The sequence below is a fragment of the Gekko japonicus genome, unplaced genomic scaffold (assembly GCF_001447785.1).
Source record: "Gekko japonicus isolate JY-2015 unplaced genomic scaffold, Gekko_japonicus_V1.1 scaffold3260, whole genome shotgun sequence".
Taxonomy (NCBI): domain Eukaryota; kingdom Metazoa; phylum Chordata; class Lepidosauria; order Squamata; family Gekkonidae; genus Gekko; species Gekko japonicus.
In genome coordinates, this window is record NW_015170993.1 from 26711 (window position 1) to 42979 (window position 16269).

Below are 16269 nucleotides of genomic sequence, written 5' to 3' on the forward strand. Positions count from 1 at the left end.
AGGGATTTATTTCTAAATAGACTCATAATAGAAGCTTACCTATAGAGACTCTTCTTAAAAGAAACATTTCCCTTTATTATTTATTTTATGTATTAAAACATTTATATCCCACCTTTCCTTGTGGTTCAAGGTCACTTACAATGCTAAGGTAAAGGTAAAGGTTCCCTTGCTCGAAAGCCAGTCGAATCCGACTCTATGGTTGTGGTGCTCATCTCCATTTCAAAGCCGAAGAGCCAGCGCTGTCCGAAGACGTTTCCGTGGTCATGTGGCCGGCATGACTAAACACCAAGGTGCACGGAACGCTGTTACCTTCCCACTGAAGTGGTACCTATTTATCTACTTGCAATTTCTTGCTTTCGAACTGCTAGGTTGGCAGAAGCTGGAGCTAGAGACAGGAGCTCACCCTGTCTTGCGGCACTCGGGTCTTGAACTGCTGAACTACTGACCTTCCACAGCCTGCAGTTCAGCATCTTAACCACTTGAGCCACCGCAGCTCCATTCAATTACAATGCTAGTTAAAAGCAAAACCCAAATCTCTCCTCCCCGCCCCTTTAAAAGAAGCCTGCTTTTCAAACACCCTCAAACACCCTGGAAAACGGGCAGGCCTTGCAGCACCTCCCGAAAATCTCCAAGGAGAGAGCCCTTTCATGTCTTCGGGGAGCCGATTCCACAGAGCTGGGTCCATGATAAAAAGGGCCTGGGCTCTAGTTGATGTATGGTTGCCAAGTGGGACGTACCTTGCCAGTGGGGGACTCCTGGGTGGATCCTGGCGTACGCACACACGCGCAAAACGCACGCCGCATGCACGTCACAGGGAAGTGACGTTATGATGCCGGGCATGCTGGGGGCGGGGCCACAACCATACAAGGGAAAACCATAGAGTTTTCCCTTTTTATGGCCGTGGTCCCGCCCCCAGCGTGCCCGGCATCATAACGTCACTTCCCTGTGATAAAAGGAAGTGCCTCTTCACCCAAATACTAATTAACACATGGAATTCACACACACAAAAGAAGAAGTGCAAGGCAAGTGACATCACCATTCTGAACTATGTCATCCAATTTCATATGCCTAGATTTATGTTTCTGGTGACCTGTGCCTTCCAGACACTAAAATGATTTCCAAAGCCAAAACTGGAGGGAGACGGATACTGGTGATTATGTGAGGAAGATGCTCCAATTGCTTTTATGTTTGGCACTGCAACTCCCACACAGTTTGAGACCATTAGCTTCATTTCCCCCCCCGATTTTTATTTTATTAAAAGTATATTCACATACATTTCATCTATTTCGTTTACATACATATCAGAGTCGATCTTCGCATAGTGTTTTAAGTACAATTTAGGGATGTTAAGTTTCTATCTGTTCTTCTATCCACTTATACACTTTTCCCCATCTTCTTTTATGTACCTTTTCATTCTTATTCTGCAGCATAAGGCTTAGGTCATCCATTCTGGCTAGTTCTAACATCTTATTCATCAGTTTTTCCCTAGTAGGTAACCCTTCTGTTTTCCATTGTCGAGCTATTAACAATCCATTGTCGAGCTATTAACAATCTGGCTTCATATATGGGGGAGTTACGGATGCCACAGTAAGCCAAATGAATGGACAGATCTTTTTGTTTATATAGATTACTAAACCCCATAGTCCCTTTATTTGGATGAAAACTTTCCCTATGTTAAGACTATGACCACTGACACAGTTTCTTGCTACTCTTTCTTAAATCTGCACTACTACAAAGCCATTGAAGCAGGATTGTTATTGGTAACCTCAGTCGTTAAGGAAGAAATAAGAAATCCTTCATTCTTTACAGAAACACACATCAACATTCAGCCCAAATCTTGGTTGCAAGACCAAAGAGGATTGAGATTTTCAAAGTTTCCTCAATAGCTGCTCCCGACTGTTCATTTTTGGTTTCAGCAAAATGATGTAGCATTTAGGGAAAAAGATGCAACCCAGTAAGCCAGCGCCGGAGGACATGATGGAGAAGATTTCCACAGCCACCATGGATTTCCCCTTGGAGCTCAAATAAGTTGGGACAAAGGAAACCCAAACACTGCAAAAGACCAATAAGCTGAAAGTAATGAACTTGGCTTCATTGAAACTGTCTGGTAATTTCCTGGCTAAGAAAGCTACAGAGAAGCTAACAATGGACAGAAAGCCCAGATAGCCAAGGACAGAGTAAAACATGGTAGCAGAGCCCTCTTTACATTCCAGTATGATTTCCCCTGGCAATGAATGCATATCCTTATCTGGGAATGGAGGACAAGTACTTAGCCAAAGAGTACAAATCAGTATTTGAATAAAGGACCCAGAAAGGACAATAGAGTGTGCCATTTTTTTGCCCACCCAATTCCTCATATGAGATCCTGGTCTGGTAGCAACAAAGGCCACAACAACAGTAATGGTTTTGGCCAACACACTGGAAAGGGACACACTGAAGATGATTCCAAAAGTAGTTTGGCGCAGAAGGCAGGTCACCTCCCCTGGCTGTCCAATAAAGAGCAAGGAGCTGAGGAAGCAAAGCAGGAGAGAGATGAGGAGAATATAGGTGAGGCTTCGGTTGTTGGCTTTGACAATGGGAGTGTCTTTGTATTTCAGGAAGGTTCCAAGTACAAAAGCTGTGATCAGAGAGAAAAATGCCGCCAACATAGATAAGATTATCCCTAAAGTCTCTTTGTAGGAAAGGTAGCTTGTGATCTTGGGACTGCATTGTTTATGGTCTTTGCTGGAGTAGTGGTCATCTGGACATTTGACACAGGCATCCATGTCTGGGGGAATAAAAAGGGCTGTTTAAGTAGTCAGGCAGTTTATTTCTATTTCTACAGTCCTTAGACCAGTTATTGGCTGTTTAAGTATTTCAAGGCTGTCACCATTCAAAGAGAATTATAGACATGTGCTAGCAAATATTTCCACACCCTTCCTCTTTCTCCTCCTCCTCCCTTCACTACATACATGATGATGATTTTTGGATGATGGTATAGCTCATGGTGCTGATGGCTGGCTGGATAAGCAGCCTGTCAGACACCCATTACACTGCATCCTTCCTGTTCCACAATACAGCCTTAGGTCTACATAGCACTAACACCTCCAGTGAGAGGGAGGATATTGTTCACATCAGCTACCTGTATCTGGTTGCAAGACATCAATAGGGCCATCAGTATCAAGAATAGTATCATGACAAAAGATGGTGATGATGATGATGATGATGACGATGATTATATAGCATTGTGTGTAGTATAGCCAGGAGACCTGAAGATTGTCTGGCAGTCTGAAGTTCTAGATCTTTTAGCATTACACACCACTAGGTGGTGAGCTAGATTTACTTTTTGGGCTGAGAGAACTTTGAAGCATCTGTGACTGCCCCAAGGTCCCCCAGCTGGCTTCATGTGGAAAAGTGCAGAATCGAATCAGGTTCTCCAGATTAGAGTCCATCACTCTTAACCCCCTCACCATGCTGGCTCTCATAGCAAAAGAAAAAAAATAATGAGATGAAAGTGGAAGGAATTTTGCCCCTCCCTCTCCATTTTACTGACAGAAACCAGATCTTGAAGGGTGGGGAAACTGTTGTGGTTGCCTATCAATGGAGACTGAAGGCATCTGTTTCTTAAAGCTAAGGTCACTCATTTTATCATTTGGTGGAGGTTTACTCCTCTTGTCTCCTTTTTTAGATTTCAGATTTTTCTGCAAACCTGGGGCATTTTCCAGGTTTTAGAAAGATCTGTCTTGTCTGTTCATGGCTTCATTTTCTGAATGTAAGTATCCACAGATTTGGACATGATAAAAATTAGGCATAACAAATGGGAACCTGAAAGGATTTTTTTTGGGGGGGGCATCTCATTTCCCCCTCTCCCACTTCTCCCCCTCTTCCCTTCTCTGAAAGCCCCTATAGCCTTTTCCCTTTTCCTGCTTCCTTCTCTCCTTCCCACCAACTTACCTTTATCAGCCCCTCTGTCTTAAGCTTTCATCCATGCTGCCAGCCTCTGCCTAGGAAAACTATGGCCCAGTTGTGTGGTGTGAGCTACTGGACCAGGCCAACTTGCATGGCACGGAACGCTCAAGGACGTGGGGCCATCTCACTTTCACCTTTCTCCCCCTCCCTACATTATTTCTACTTTCTGTCCTCCAGACCACCTCCATATTCTCACTCTTTTTATAATTGTATTTTTTTAAAAAAACAAAACAAAACAAAACACAACAATGCTTGGGGGGCTTGTTTGTTTTGGTTTTAGTTTTTGATTTCAGATTTTTGTACGAAGCTGGAATAGTTTTCAGGTTGTAGAAAGATCTATCTTATCTGTTCATGGCTTAAGTATCCTCATATTTGGCTAGCTTGGCATTAGAATAGATGACCAATGATGATGATGACGATGATGAGGATGATGTAGTAAAGTACATCTCCTACCCTTCTGCTCAGAGATCATTCCTTCTGGGCATGGTGCACAATCGTAGCAGCAAAACTTCTCTCCCTCCTTCTTTTTCTTGATGTAACCAGGCTGGCATGCTTCATTGCACACAGAAAGGGGCAGCTCCTGTCCACAAATGGAAAAGAAAATTAACACAGAGATTTGAAGAAGAAAAAATGCCTGGCTTACAGAAAGTGTTTTTAAGCCTTGTTTTTAATAGAAGTCTCACCTGGTTAAAGCTTCTGTGCCACACAATTTGACTATCATTCAGGGTTAGCTCATTGCTTGAAGGGGCCTGAGGATCAAGCCTTCCCACTTTTACTCTAGCAAATGATCCATTTGAGAAAGTAACCTGGTTAGTAACATCAAAGCCAGCAAGTAATTCTCCATATTGATCAAAATGTACAGTATCACCAGCACTATTATTGAAGAAGATCCTCCCTAAAAGGTTGCGGAACTAGATGGAAAAAAGAAAATATAACAGAAGGAACAATTAAGAATTTGAAATCTTTGCCATCAGGCTTACAAAGGCTCACCTTACCTAGATCTGGGTTCACTCATTTCAGATTGTGTTCATGCACATAGCAACACACATAGAGTATTTGCCATGTGTATGGAAGTACTGGATTTTGAAAGCTGAGAGACCATTCCCTTGGCCCTTTCATGGTACTAGATATACAGTGAAGAGTTGTGTCCACAACTAGATTGTTATTTCCCAGCCTCTAGGGCTGCAGTACTTCTTTGTGTAAGCTCTAATTAAATAAGCTGTGAAAGCATTATTAGCTCTTGGTGAGCCATTTGCTGCCTCTTGTTGGGCAGCCAACTGTCAGAAGGGTGTTGGGTCTACTATGCTCTGCATAATAGGCTTTTGCTGAACTTCTTTTGAGGACCCTAACAGAAATTATTGGGCTTAATTCAAATCAACCTGGAAGGAGGCTTTTTTTTTTTGCATGCTCCACAGTGTTTTGGTTACTATTATTAGCTAATTAGGCCTGATCTTTTGATTTGTTAAGCTTTAGCAAGGAATAGTACAAGTTACTCAAGTACAGGGATCTTTCATTGGTGAGCAAACTCTCCTCTGGTGGGAGCAGAGCCTGGCAGTTTATCTAAGCCGGCTCTGCCCCCCGCCCACGTCACGATGCAAGGCGTCATGGCTCTGTTGCTGCCCGCCTTCCTCAGGGCGGCAAAACAGCCCCCAGTGACCAGCGGCGTTGCCGGGTCGCCGGGTGCTTCAGTTAGCTAATTAGGCCCGATCTTTTGCTAAGCTTTAGCAAGGAATAGTACAAGTTACTCAAGTACAGGGATCTTTCATTGGTGAGCAAACTGAGCCATCTAAGGGTTGACTCCAAGCTAATTTATCACTAGCTCAAACAGCTGGGTTTGCTAGGCAGGGAAGTGCTTTGGTCGCTGAGTAGCACCAATTGAGCCCTTGGCTGCCAAAGTGGCATGTGAGGGGAGGGAAAATGAGGTTCAACACCTCTTGGCATTGTCTTACATACTAAGCAAAGTCAGTGGTAACTCTGGCTAATTTTTGAGGCACAGTTGGTTTGCCTACGATGCAGATAACCATAATGAACTGTTAGCCCCAACTTCCACTAATTTGAGACAAGTCATTAATAAACTAGTTAACTGGAATATTGGTGTCTTCTGTTCTTGTTAGGAGGCAGTGATAAAATGCAATTAACCTGCTGTGATGGACTCCAGGCTTGGGATCAGCCTGCAAGAAAAGACACCTGCCGTCATTTGACTAGCAGTAGTGATGTAATCCTGATGCAGAACTCCGGGGGGGGGGGGTTTTAAAAAAAAAAAAAAAAAAAAAAACGGTTTAATGGAGTTTGGCAGCTGAGACAGTCAGTTGGTTTTAGTCTGTTGGTACTATGCCAGGGGACTGAGTAGTCTTGTTGAACATCTCTGAGTCATGTTGGAGCAAATGAGATGTCTATATAGATTCCAATATTAAGGGAATCTGAGAAAAGCCAAAGGTGAAAACCATAGTGAAAACTCTAAAAAAGGAAAATAAGCTCTTGGTGGTTAAATAAGAGATACACATTTCTCTCACATAGAAATTATACCCTGCTGGAGAAAGGGTCTGGTTTAGTGGATTTAGTGCTTGCCATGAGTGTTTATTGGAGTAGTGGGTGTCCAAAATCAAAACCAAGGCATAGTGGAGGTATTTCTCTGTGAAGATGGAGAGCACCTGAGAAATCCACACCAAAACTGGCCGTCTAGAACAGCACAGGGGTTGAGTTTAGAGAGAGAGTGTAGTGTATTGTGACATCTAAAGGGAATGATTATAAAGGAACTAACCTAAATCTGATACCATTTGCAACTACGTATCCACCGGCATCAACTTTTTCCTTGTGTATATATATATATACATATATATATATACATTCCCTGCCTGCCTGCCCTTGTAAATAAAATCTTGTTTGTTTTATTGTTCCCAGTCGCATGTGCTTCAGTGTCTGACAAAGTGAAGCATCTGACAAAGTTAAACCACAAGAGTCGTTGCATACAAAGGGCGGTGTTCATGAAAAGCCACAGAGATTAATATTTATAAAAAGGTCTCATCAGTAAGTGACTGGGTGTGTGACAGAAGGATGAACTGGGTGGGTTCCTGGTCAAACAGTGACAGTGTCAGTGAAAAATAAGACCGCTCCAACTTGTAAAAGAGTGAAGGAAGAAATCACCACATACCCAGAAATAAGGGGGTTCGGCACACCTGCTTTAAGAACTTCTGTGCAAATACCTGCCATGGCTGAACATTCTGGAAATCTAGCCTCCCTTCCTCTTCTAATTTTCTTCCTTTGGATCTAGATATGTGGATGTCGTGTAAAGCATGTGCCACAGCATAGGCAGCATTGTAGACATTATAGCTGAGGCCAGTCATTTGCATTTCAAACAGAGTTCCAGGAAGGCTATCCAGCTTCTCATCCCCAGTGCATGTTTTCTTATATACCTCCTGCCGGTCAAACATTTTTAATGTACAGTTGAATGCTTGCTCCCAGAAATGCTGAATAAAGCCATCTCCTCTGGCCCAGGAAGGTCTTATGGCTTGAAGGAATTTTTGGAATCCTGGTGGCTCACTGGAGTGGACTGTGAAGGATATTGCACCATGAAGGTTTTGTATATCTGAAATCCTTTGGCTAGAGATGAACTCAAAGTCCCAGTGTGATGTAACTACCCACACTTTACCCAAAGGAGGCAGTAAAAAGTAAGGTGCTAAATACAGAAACATTCTTAAAGTCAACATGGCAGGAGGTTCTCCGTGTACATAACATACACTGGCTCTTCTGTCCATGAGAAGAGGGTATTTTCCCCACTGCATTAAATACAAATCTACCCCCTCTTCAACATAACTTGTTTTAGGCAATCTGAATACAAAAGCTGAACAAATGCTACTTTCAGAGAGTATTGGTATTATTGTCTCAAAAAACTTTTCTCCATGGTCATCATCCATAGCCAGGAGTCCAACCCAAGTCCACCCAAAATGCCGAAGTAACTGTACAATGCCTCTGTATTGATAGGCTTCATTGGGTACCATCCGTAACAAGAAAGGAAATGGCTTTTTGTCATCCTGCACTGAGGAAAATGGGAAAGCTTTTTGTCATCCTGCACTGAGGAAAATGGTCCATACGTGAGCTGGAAAATAGTGCATTGTTATTTTTCAAATGGATTACATTGGAATATTAAATTATTTGCCAGAATAGTGAAGTCTTCATGCCTCATTTTTATAGCATACCTGTGGATACTTGTAAATGTTGAAAATGGTGGCCATATTGGCAGAAGTTTCAGACAAAATACCTCCAACAATAGCTATAAGTTTCTCCTGGATATCACAGCTAAAGTTGGGAACCAACTTCTTCTGTGTGGAAAGTAGGCTGAGGGTGGCCTTGTAAGTCATCCTTCCAAGGTTGTAACTGTTGAGGATGTAGAAACCCAAACTTATGTTTGGTAAGAAATTGGGATTCTCATTCAGCTCTTTTATAGCAAATGCCAAGGCTAATATGTGCTGGTAGTTTTTTGTTACTGATCTGCAAAGTTAACAAAACAACAACAAAAAATGCATGTACAATGTTTGTCCTCCCACCTGGACTGTAAATTTTTTAACTCATACCTTGTCATGAGATTTGGTCCCTATCATTTTTATTGCTACTGTAGATGGTTCTTTGGTTTCTTTCAATCCATTTTTACATACCAAAGTCCTATGGATTGTTTGTGCCTAGACATCATTTTACCCCATTTATCTATAATATATTATGCAATCTAATTTGGGGTTCCATCTTTCAAAGCCTACCAATGGACTTATAAGGGGGTTATTATGCTTAGATTTCTACTGATATATATTATTTCTATACACATGCAATGTTTGTGTCATTGATATGATATGAATTCAGAAGTAAAATTGTAAAAAAACATAATTGTTTGATAATAAGACTGAGGGGGGGGGAAACTGGAGCAAACAAAAAGTTGTATAGGTCACTTCCTTACACAACAGAAATCAAATTGTGAATATTCAGATCAAACTGGGAAGCTTGCAAGAATGCATCTCATTCCTATTGGCAGCCTGACATCATTGCTCTGTATATTTTTAAGAGCTATCACTGGTGATATCTATACACAGAAAGAAGAGGTAAGTTATTTTAGGAGACCATGACATGTATAAGACTAAATCCAAACCATCAATTGACACAGTGTGGTTTCGCCTTACCATTTCTTCTCACGGAAGGCACACAGCAGTCAACCAAAAGAAGTGGTAACAGATTTTTCTCCCAGACTGCTTTTCCCCCAACTGAAAACAACTCAATAATCCCATCTCTGTTACAATAATAAATTACGGGGTGGGGAGGAAATCCTTACATAGGTTCATAAAGCACTGTATGTGTGGGATGTTCCATGAAAAGGGGAGCATCGTTGAAGCTAATGATCTGAGTTGTAATTCCACCAATGATAAGGTCTCCTGGCTGATAAAATTTGTGAGGAATTGGAAACGGATCACTGTACATGGCACAATTAATAGAAGACATCCTCTGTACTATACCACATGGAAACAGCAGCAGCAACACTACTATTAACAATATCTTCATGATAAAACTTCCCGTGCAGATACAGAACCCCTTTGTTTCCATCAACCTCATTATCTCACATCAGTTGTGTCACAGCCTTCCTCATATGCAAGAGATGTCTCCGTTGGTTCACAGGTGTCTTCATTCTGCTCCTGTGTGGCAGTTCCTAATGGTTATTTCTTGCTCATGTGAATCTCTGTGGAGCATTAAAAAAATCTCATTTGCACTAAATATCTACAGCAGTGCCTTAGTGTGCAAAGCAAACAAATATAGGGAAACAGAAAGAAAGAAAAAACTTTTACTATTTTCATTCACTGCATAGTTACATTTAGGAGGGGGTAGAGAAAACTTTGACAGTGGAGGAGGCTGGATAATAACCAGTGTATGAACTGTTGTAATCTTATTCAAAAGAGAGTAATTCATATAGCAATAAACTAGTGAGTGCAGTTGTTACACAGAAGGTCTTTCATGGACATGATTTTTCAGATTAAGAAAACAGAAATGAGGAAATAATTCAGGAAACATAAGGGATAAGGTTCAATATTATATACAGGTGTAGATTTCTAAAAGTAACAGAGCATGACAGGACATTCTTAAGGAAAGATGCTGTAAATGTGCTGTAAGATCTATGCCATAAAATCTAATGGGAAAGACTCATGCACATGGCTTGCTGAACCCAGATGTTTCACACATGCAGTGCTCATCAAAAAGTTAGTTTTATAGCATGTATCCAATGTGTTTATTATTGACCTTGCTGGTATAACCAGAAAGCTCAATCAAAGCTAGAAAGAAACCGATAATTTTGACCATTTCTTGGGAGATAATTAACTCCCAACTGAGAACTTTTGGGTCACACACCTGACAACCAGCAAAGAAGATATGTAGAAAGTAGCATTCATTGTCACGAAGTCTGGCAGGAGGCCAATTTCAGCCCCAAGCCTCAATGGATTGCTAAATAAGTCTATGAAAAAGAGAGTTACCAACCTCCACGTGGTTCTGAAGATCCCACAGAATTATAACCAATCTCCAGAATACAGAGATAAATTCTCCTGGAGAAAATGTCTGCTTAGCTGGGTGGACTGTACAGCATTATACCCTAGTTATTAGCCCTCCGTCCCTAAGCCGTGCTCTTACCAGCTTCTACCCTCAAATATCCAGAAATGTCCCAAACTGCAATTGGCAACCATAACAATACAACTTCATACTGTAGGTGAGGGAATCACATGACTGATTTACTTCAGGTTATTTAGACTTCTCCTTGGCCTCTGCTTTTTCTATATATATAGAGCCAATATGGCGATCAGAGATGAGTGTCGGAGCAAGCAGACATGACCAAAAGTTTAAAATATGCTTCTAAAAGATGCCCAAGGCTCCAAAACGTGAGTTAAGCAATGTTCAAGAGATACAAAGCAAACACGAGCCTTGGTAGAAATTAGAAGCGCCTACAAACAAAGCATGGGTGGAGGGGGAACTCAAGACCCCCTCCTCCCAGATAAACTTAAAAAGTAGTTTTAAATTGAGAACAAAAGACTTTAAGCTAAACTAAACTGAAGAAAATCTTAACGAAGTCTGAAACTGCATGCTAGTATAAAGCCGATTAAAATTGTTGAACTTTTATCTTGTTTTGGAAAACTTACTTCTTGTTGATATTATGGCAGGGAAAGGGCCGAGAATGATGTTGGAGAAGAAACTCCTCCCAGGAAATAATCAACCAATGACTCCCTCCCAGAACCAGGAAGTAACTACAGACTTTTCTACATTGTTAGCAAATGCACTGTGCCCTCTAGTGGAGCAGATGACAAATCTCAACATCAAATTGGACTCATTCCAAAAACAGTTGTCCCAAATGGATAGAGGAACTTCAGCTACAGAAAAAACAATAAAAACGATGGAAAAAAGACAGAGAGTATTAATAAAAGAATGGATGAAGCAGACAAAGAAAGATCCTCTGACAAAACACAGTTAATACAGCTCCAGCTGGAAAGATCCACATATGTCTTAAGTTTCCAAGGGTTTCCAGAAGAAAAAAATGAGAACTTAAAGGCACTTTTAGTGGATGCTCTTGCACCACTAATGGATTATAAACGAGAAGAATTATTGAATGAAATGGATTTGGCATACAGGATTTATCCGGATTTTATAAAGAAAAACAAACTCCCAGGAGAAATATATATGAAATTCACAAAACGATCTACCAGGGATCTGGTGCTAAAATCCACGACGGGGAAGGCTTTAAAAGTTCAAAACGAAGATGTAAATTTTTTGAAAGATATCCCCTTTGAAGTGAGGAAGAAGAGGAGACTTTATAAGGCGCTTACTCTCTACAGATGGGTATTCCCTGAAGGACTGAGTTTAAATTCTGAGGATAGAAAATTCAAGATTGACTCTGTTCCTAAAGCAAATAAGTTCATGGCCCAATTTTAAAAGCCAAATCAAAAGAAAAAAGAAAGAATGTGGATGAGGAAAAAGGTGGCAAAGAATCCTACTCACAGGATTCAACAAGCACCAGTTCTAAATCTTTAGAGACTTTGGAAACTGAAAAAGGGGCAGCCGCTCCCAAACCTCAGACAAGGAAGAAACGCAAGAAGAAAAGACTCTGAAACTAAGATAGATGTTTATGCAGTTTTTGTTAAATTGATATTCAAAGCTAATTTTTAATCTTAAAACTTTATTTACAATGTTATCTTAATATAAGTAGGTGATTTAGTTACAAATCCATGTAATCCAGATCATGTTACCTGTTAGCTCCATTCCCCCACACCCTAGTACAATTGTAGTGTATAGTATTAGAGCCTCACTCCCCTATCCTTGTAGTAGTTAGTGATGTAGTAATGGAAAAACAATAAAATTTTTAAAAAGATGCTTCTGAGCATTATGCCATTATTTTCAATGAAGAAATAATATTCTAGTACTCTAATGTCAATAAACTTCATAAATAAGTAGGCTGGAGGTCAACCTGTGGAGAAATGGCCAAATGCCAACCTGTTTATATTGTCTCTATTAATAAGCAAGACTTGTGGTAATGAAGACACCATAACCTGGAACAAGGGATATTTATTATACTGGGACACCTCCTGAGTGTTAAGTCATGTTTGTGGTGTTGAGCTCTTATCTCATCATTCTAGGCAAGTGGTGTCTTATGTATAGTGAGATCTATTGGAAGCACTGGGAAAGTAACACAGTCACCACTGCCAGCCTTCTATAATACTAGCAGTAAAGCCCGTAGTGAAAGCAATACAACGAGATCTAGAAAGAGGCTCTGGGGGAGTGCTCTGGCTTTGGGCAAACAGTGTCAATTTGCTGTGGTGACCTCAGCAGGGTATAATGACAGAGTCCACTGTTTTCTCCAGAGGAACTGATCTCTGCTACCTGAAGAGCAGTTGTAATTGTGAGTAATCTGTAGCCCTCACCTGGAGATTGGCAGCAATTGTTACCCAGGACAAAATGGCTGGTTTGGAGGGTGGAGTCTATGGCATTCTACCTGTCTGAGGTCCCACCCCTCTGCAAACCCCACCCTCTCCAGGCTCCACCCCTCAAATCCCCAGGAATTTGTCAGCATGTAGTTGGCAACCCCATCTCCTTCCCAGCTAGCCACCAACCTACCATTATCTGCCCCTTTGACTTCAGCTGACTTCTGCCCTCCCTTCTGCAGAGCAGTTGTAATACTGAGTGCTCTCCAGCCCTCACCTGGAGATTGGCAACAATGGTTCCCTATGTGGGACTGACTGGTTTGGAGGGTGGAGTCTATGGCAGTGTACCTGTCTGAGGTCCCACCCCTCCTCAAACCTCACCCTCTTCAGGCTCCATCCCTCAAATCTCCAGGAATTTCCCATCTGGAGTTGGCAACCCTATCAGGACTGGCCCCAATGTGTTTTCTCCCAAAGGCCAAAGTAGGTGACAGGACCAAGCTTAGTTGCCTACCAACAGGCACTGAGGGGAATGTAGGGTTGCCAGCTCTAAGGAGGGAAATACCTGGAGGTTTGGGGGGTGGATTCTGTAGAGGGCCGGGCGACGGAGGCATCGGCCTTCTGTCGCCCGCCTTGCCCCCCCAATCTCGGCCCGGGCACCCGCGGCTCCCACCAGCGGCCGCCCGACTCCAGACTCCCCCGCGGCCACTCCAGCCAGGCGACGGAGGCATCGGCACCAAAGCAGCTGACATCATTCTCCTCTCCCCCGTATGATCCGCACAACTACCCTATGAGGTATGTTATGGTTGAAAGTGTGTGAATGGTCCATAGTCCCCCAGGCAGCTTTTAAAACATGAACCTGGGACCTGCACACCATCTGTGGCAGTAATGGGGTGACTGCTGGCACCTTTTCCTATCATTTTTTGCCTTGAGGTATTCTGCTTGTGGTGTGATCTGTCTTCTTTGTGGTGTGGCGTGATTGTGTTATTGGGTTTGTTTCTTTTAAAGGGGAAGTGATGTGTTGTGAGTGAGGACATATGTTACCTCAGAATACAGTAGTTCCCATATGCAACTGAAAATTCCAACTGCCTTGCGGGAGGGGGGGTTTGAGGTGTGGAATGGAGTGAAATCCAATCAGCTTCCATATGTAAAAGACCTTGAAACGCTGGGCGGGACTGCACAAAGCATCCAGTCAACCCAGCCAGTGTCTTCTGAGTGGCAGTTCTTCCGGCCAAACACTAAAGGCGGGTATTTTAGAACGTTGGTGCCCACTACTGCTTTATTATAAGGGAGAGACTAGACTACTTTCTTGGAGTGGAACTCTACATGCTGTGAAAGCATCCAATGTTCATGTGCAGAAGGAAGATGGAGGAAATGTTTACCTTGGAAAATATTTACCTTAGAAAACTAGCTCCCATCATAATGTTCCTTGTAGAACCCATCACATTAAAAACAATGTTTTAACATAAAATTAAAATAATAGTTTGCATCCAGTTCTCCTTCAAAAACTACTGGTTTCTATTATCTAACTAATGATGGCCCCGGTCACATGGAGCATTACCCATGCTACAGAGACGGAAGATAGGCGGATTTTCCGGGCGCAATCACACTGCCACATCTGGGAAGCGTAGAGTTCCCATGGCTCACCCAAGGTTTTCCGCCGAAGATGTGGGGTAAAAAACTAGTACCTCCAAGTTACTAGTTTCCGGAAACCGCAGGGAAAGGGCGGGTGTCTGGTCACGTTTCCGGTGGCATCCGGCGCCCGCCCATGTCCTCTCGCAAAAAGGTTTTTTTTTCCCCCAAGTCTCCATGGGATGCACACAAGCACCCAATGGAGCATGCGCACATTTCAGTTTTTTTTAAAAAACACAACCCCGTTTGCTGCGCCGCCCCGCTTCTTTGCCGTGTGGTGTGATCAGCACCTCCCCCCTACCCACGGGACCTCAACAGGACCGCAACTGGATGCCTGATCGCACTGTCACGCGTTATTTTGTTCCGGGGCAAACAGCCATGCTCCCCCCCCCCGCGCATTTTCCGGCCCGTATGACCGGGGCCGATGTGAGCCTAATAAATATTTTGATTTTTCTGATTGTTCATTATTTATTCAGCACTTTTTCTTCTGTACTATCTCAGAATTACAGCATATTCAATGAACCTTTTGTAGAATGGTACTTCAGTGGTTGGGACACAGGGAATTTTGTGGATTCCCACCTCCTGGTCAATATTTCTGCTTTGCCCTTGTGGTGTATATGAGACAGTTGAGCTCCAGGAATTCACTTGGGAAGGGGGAACTATAGGAGATGGCAGGAAACTGCTGTTCGGCAACCTTTTTTCCAGTCACAATAATTGGGGTCCAAACCATTGGGGTCCAAACCACCTGTTTTGTTTTGCATACTTGATTTGTTAGTGGGATTCAGTGTTGTATAATGGGCAGATAGCTACAGTTGGAGACAGGAGTCCTTACTGCAGCACTTATATGAGCAAGAACATTCATTCATATTACCAATGCCATTCAGCTTCCACAGATAATCACACTCATTGAAGACTGAACTCTGAGGTTTGGAATCACTTTGACTTCTGCTTGTCTGCTTATCTATCTGAGTACAAGCACTATAATTAGAAAGCATCCTGAATGAGGTAAAAGAGTGAAACTATTTTCCTGCATCATCCTGCATCATCCCAGCTCAGCCTTGGACACCTCTATGCCTGCCTTCAGCCTTCATCTTTTGCTTCTTGAAATTATTAAACTAGATTGTGTGCAGTGGCACAGCTCTGTCCAAGAAATTGAAACATGAACCAGCCCAGTTTGAGTTAAAAATTCAGGGTTTTTTGCAGTTCATGCCCATCCTTAATGACTGATACTGGGGATATAAGTTCCCTTGTTTGAGATGGAAAATCCTTTTAAAAATTCATCCTTGTTAAATGGTGGTGGAGAAATTCACATCCAAATGTTTTAGTGTGGCAATCCTCCCTAATAGTTCTACCTCCCCTCAAGGGCTCTGAATCAATCCATTTTATTTAATTTTATCTTATTTAAATTCAAGTGTTTGTCAGCCATACAAAAAGTGGCAGGCAAGCCTTATTTTTAAAATGGGGGGGGTCTCAGACTGGGGATTTGAGGCAAGTGGTGTCTTATGTATAGTGAGATCTATTGGCAGCACTGGGAAAGTAACACAGTCACCACTGCCAGCCTTCTATAATACTAGACTATTTTCTTGGAGTGGAACTCTACATGCTGTGAAAGCATCCAATGTTCATGTGCAGAAGGAAGATGGAGGAAATGTTTACCTTGGAAAATATTTACCTTAGAAAACTAGCTCCCATCATCATGTTCTTTGTAGACCCCATCACATTAAAAACAATGTTTTAACATAAAATTAAAATAATAGTTTGC

The 16269-nt window shown here is 42.2% G+C and overlaps 1 protein-coding gene across 1 annotated transcript; it reads right to left on the minus strand.

The window, feature by feature from the left end:
- Positions 1-1868: 1868 nt before the first annotated feature.
- Positions 1869-10367, minus strand: LOC107116966 (vomeronasal type-2 receptor 26-like). Its single transcript, XM_015418999.1, has 6 exons — positions 10327-10367; positions 8145-8436; positions 7152-7364; positions 4632-4859; positions 4402-4528; positions 1869-2767 (listed from the first exon to the last, which is right to left on the minus strand). The coding sequence occupies exons 1-6, from the start codon at positions 10365-10367 to the stop codon at positions 1869-1871; spliced, it is 1800 nt and encodes a 599-aa protein (XP_015274485.1).
- Positions 10368-16269: the final 5902 nt, after the last annotated feature.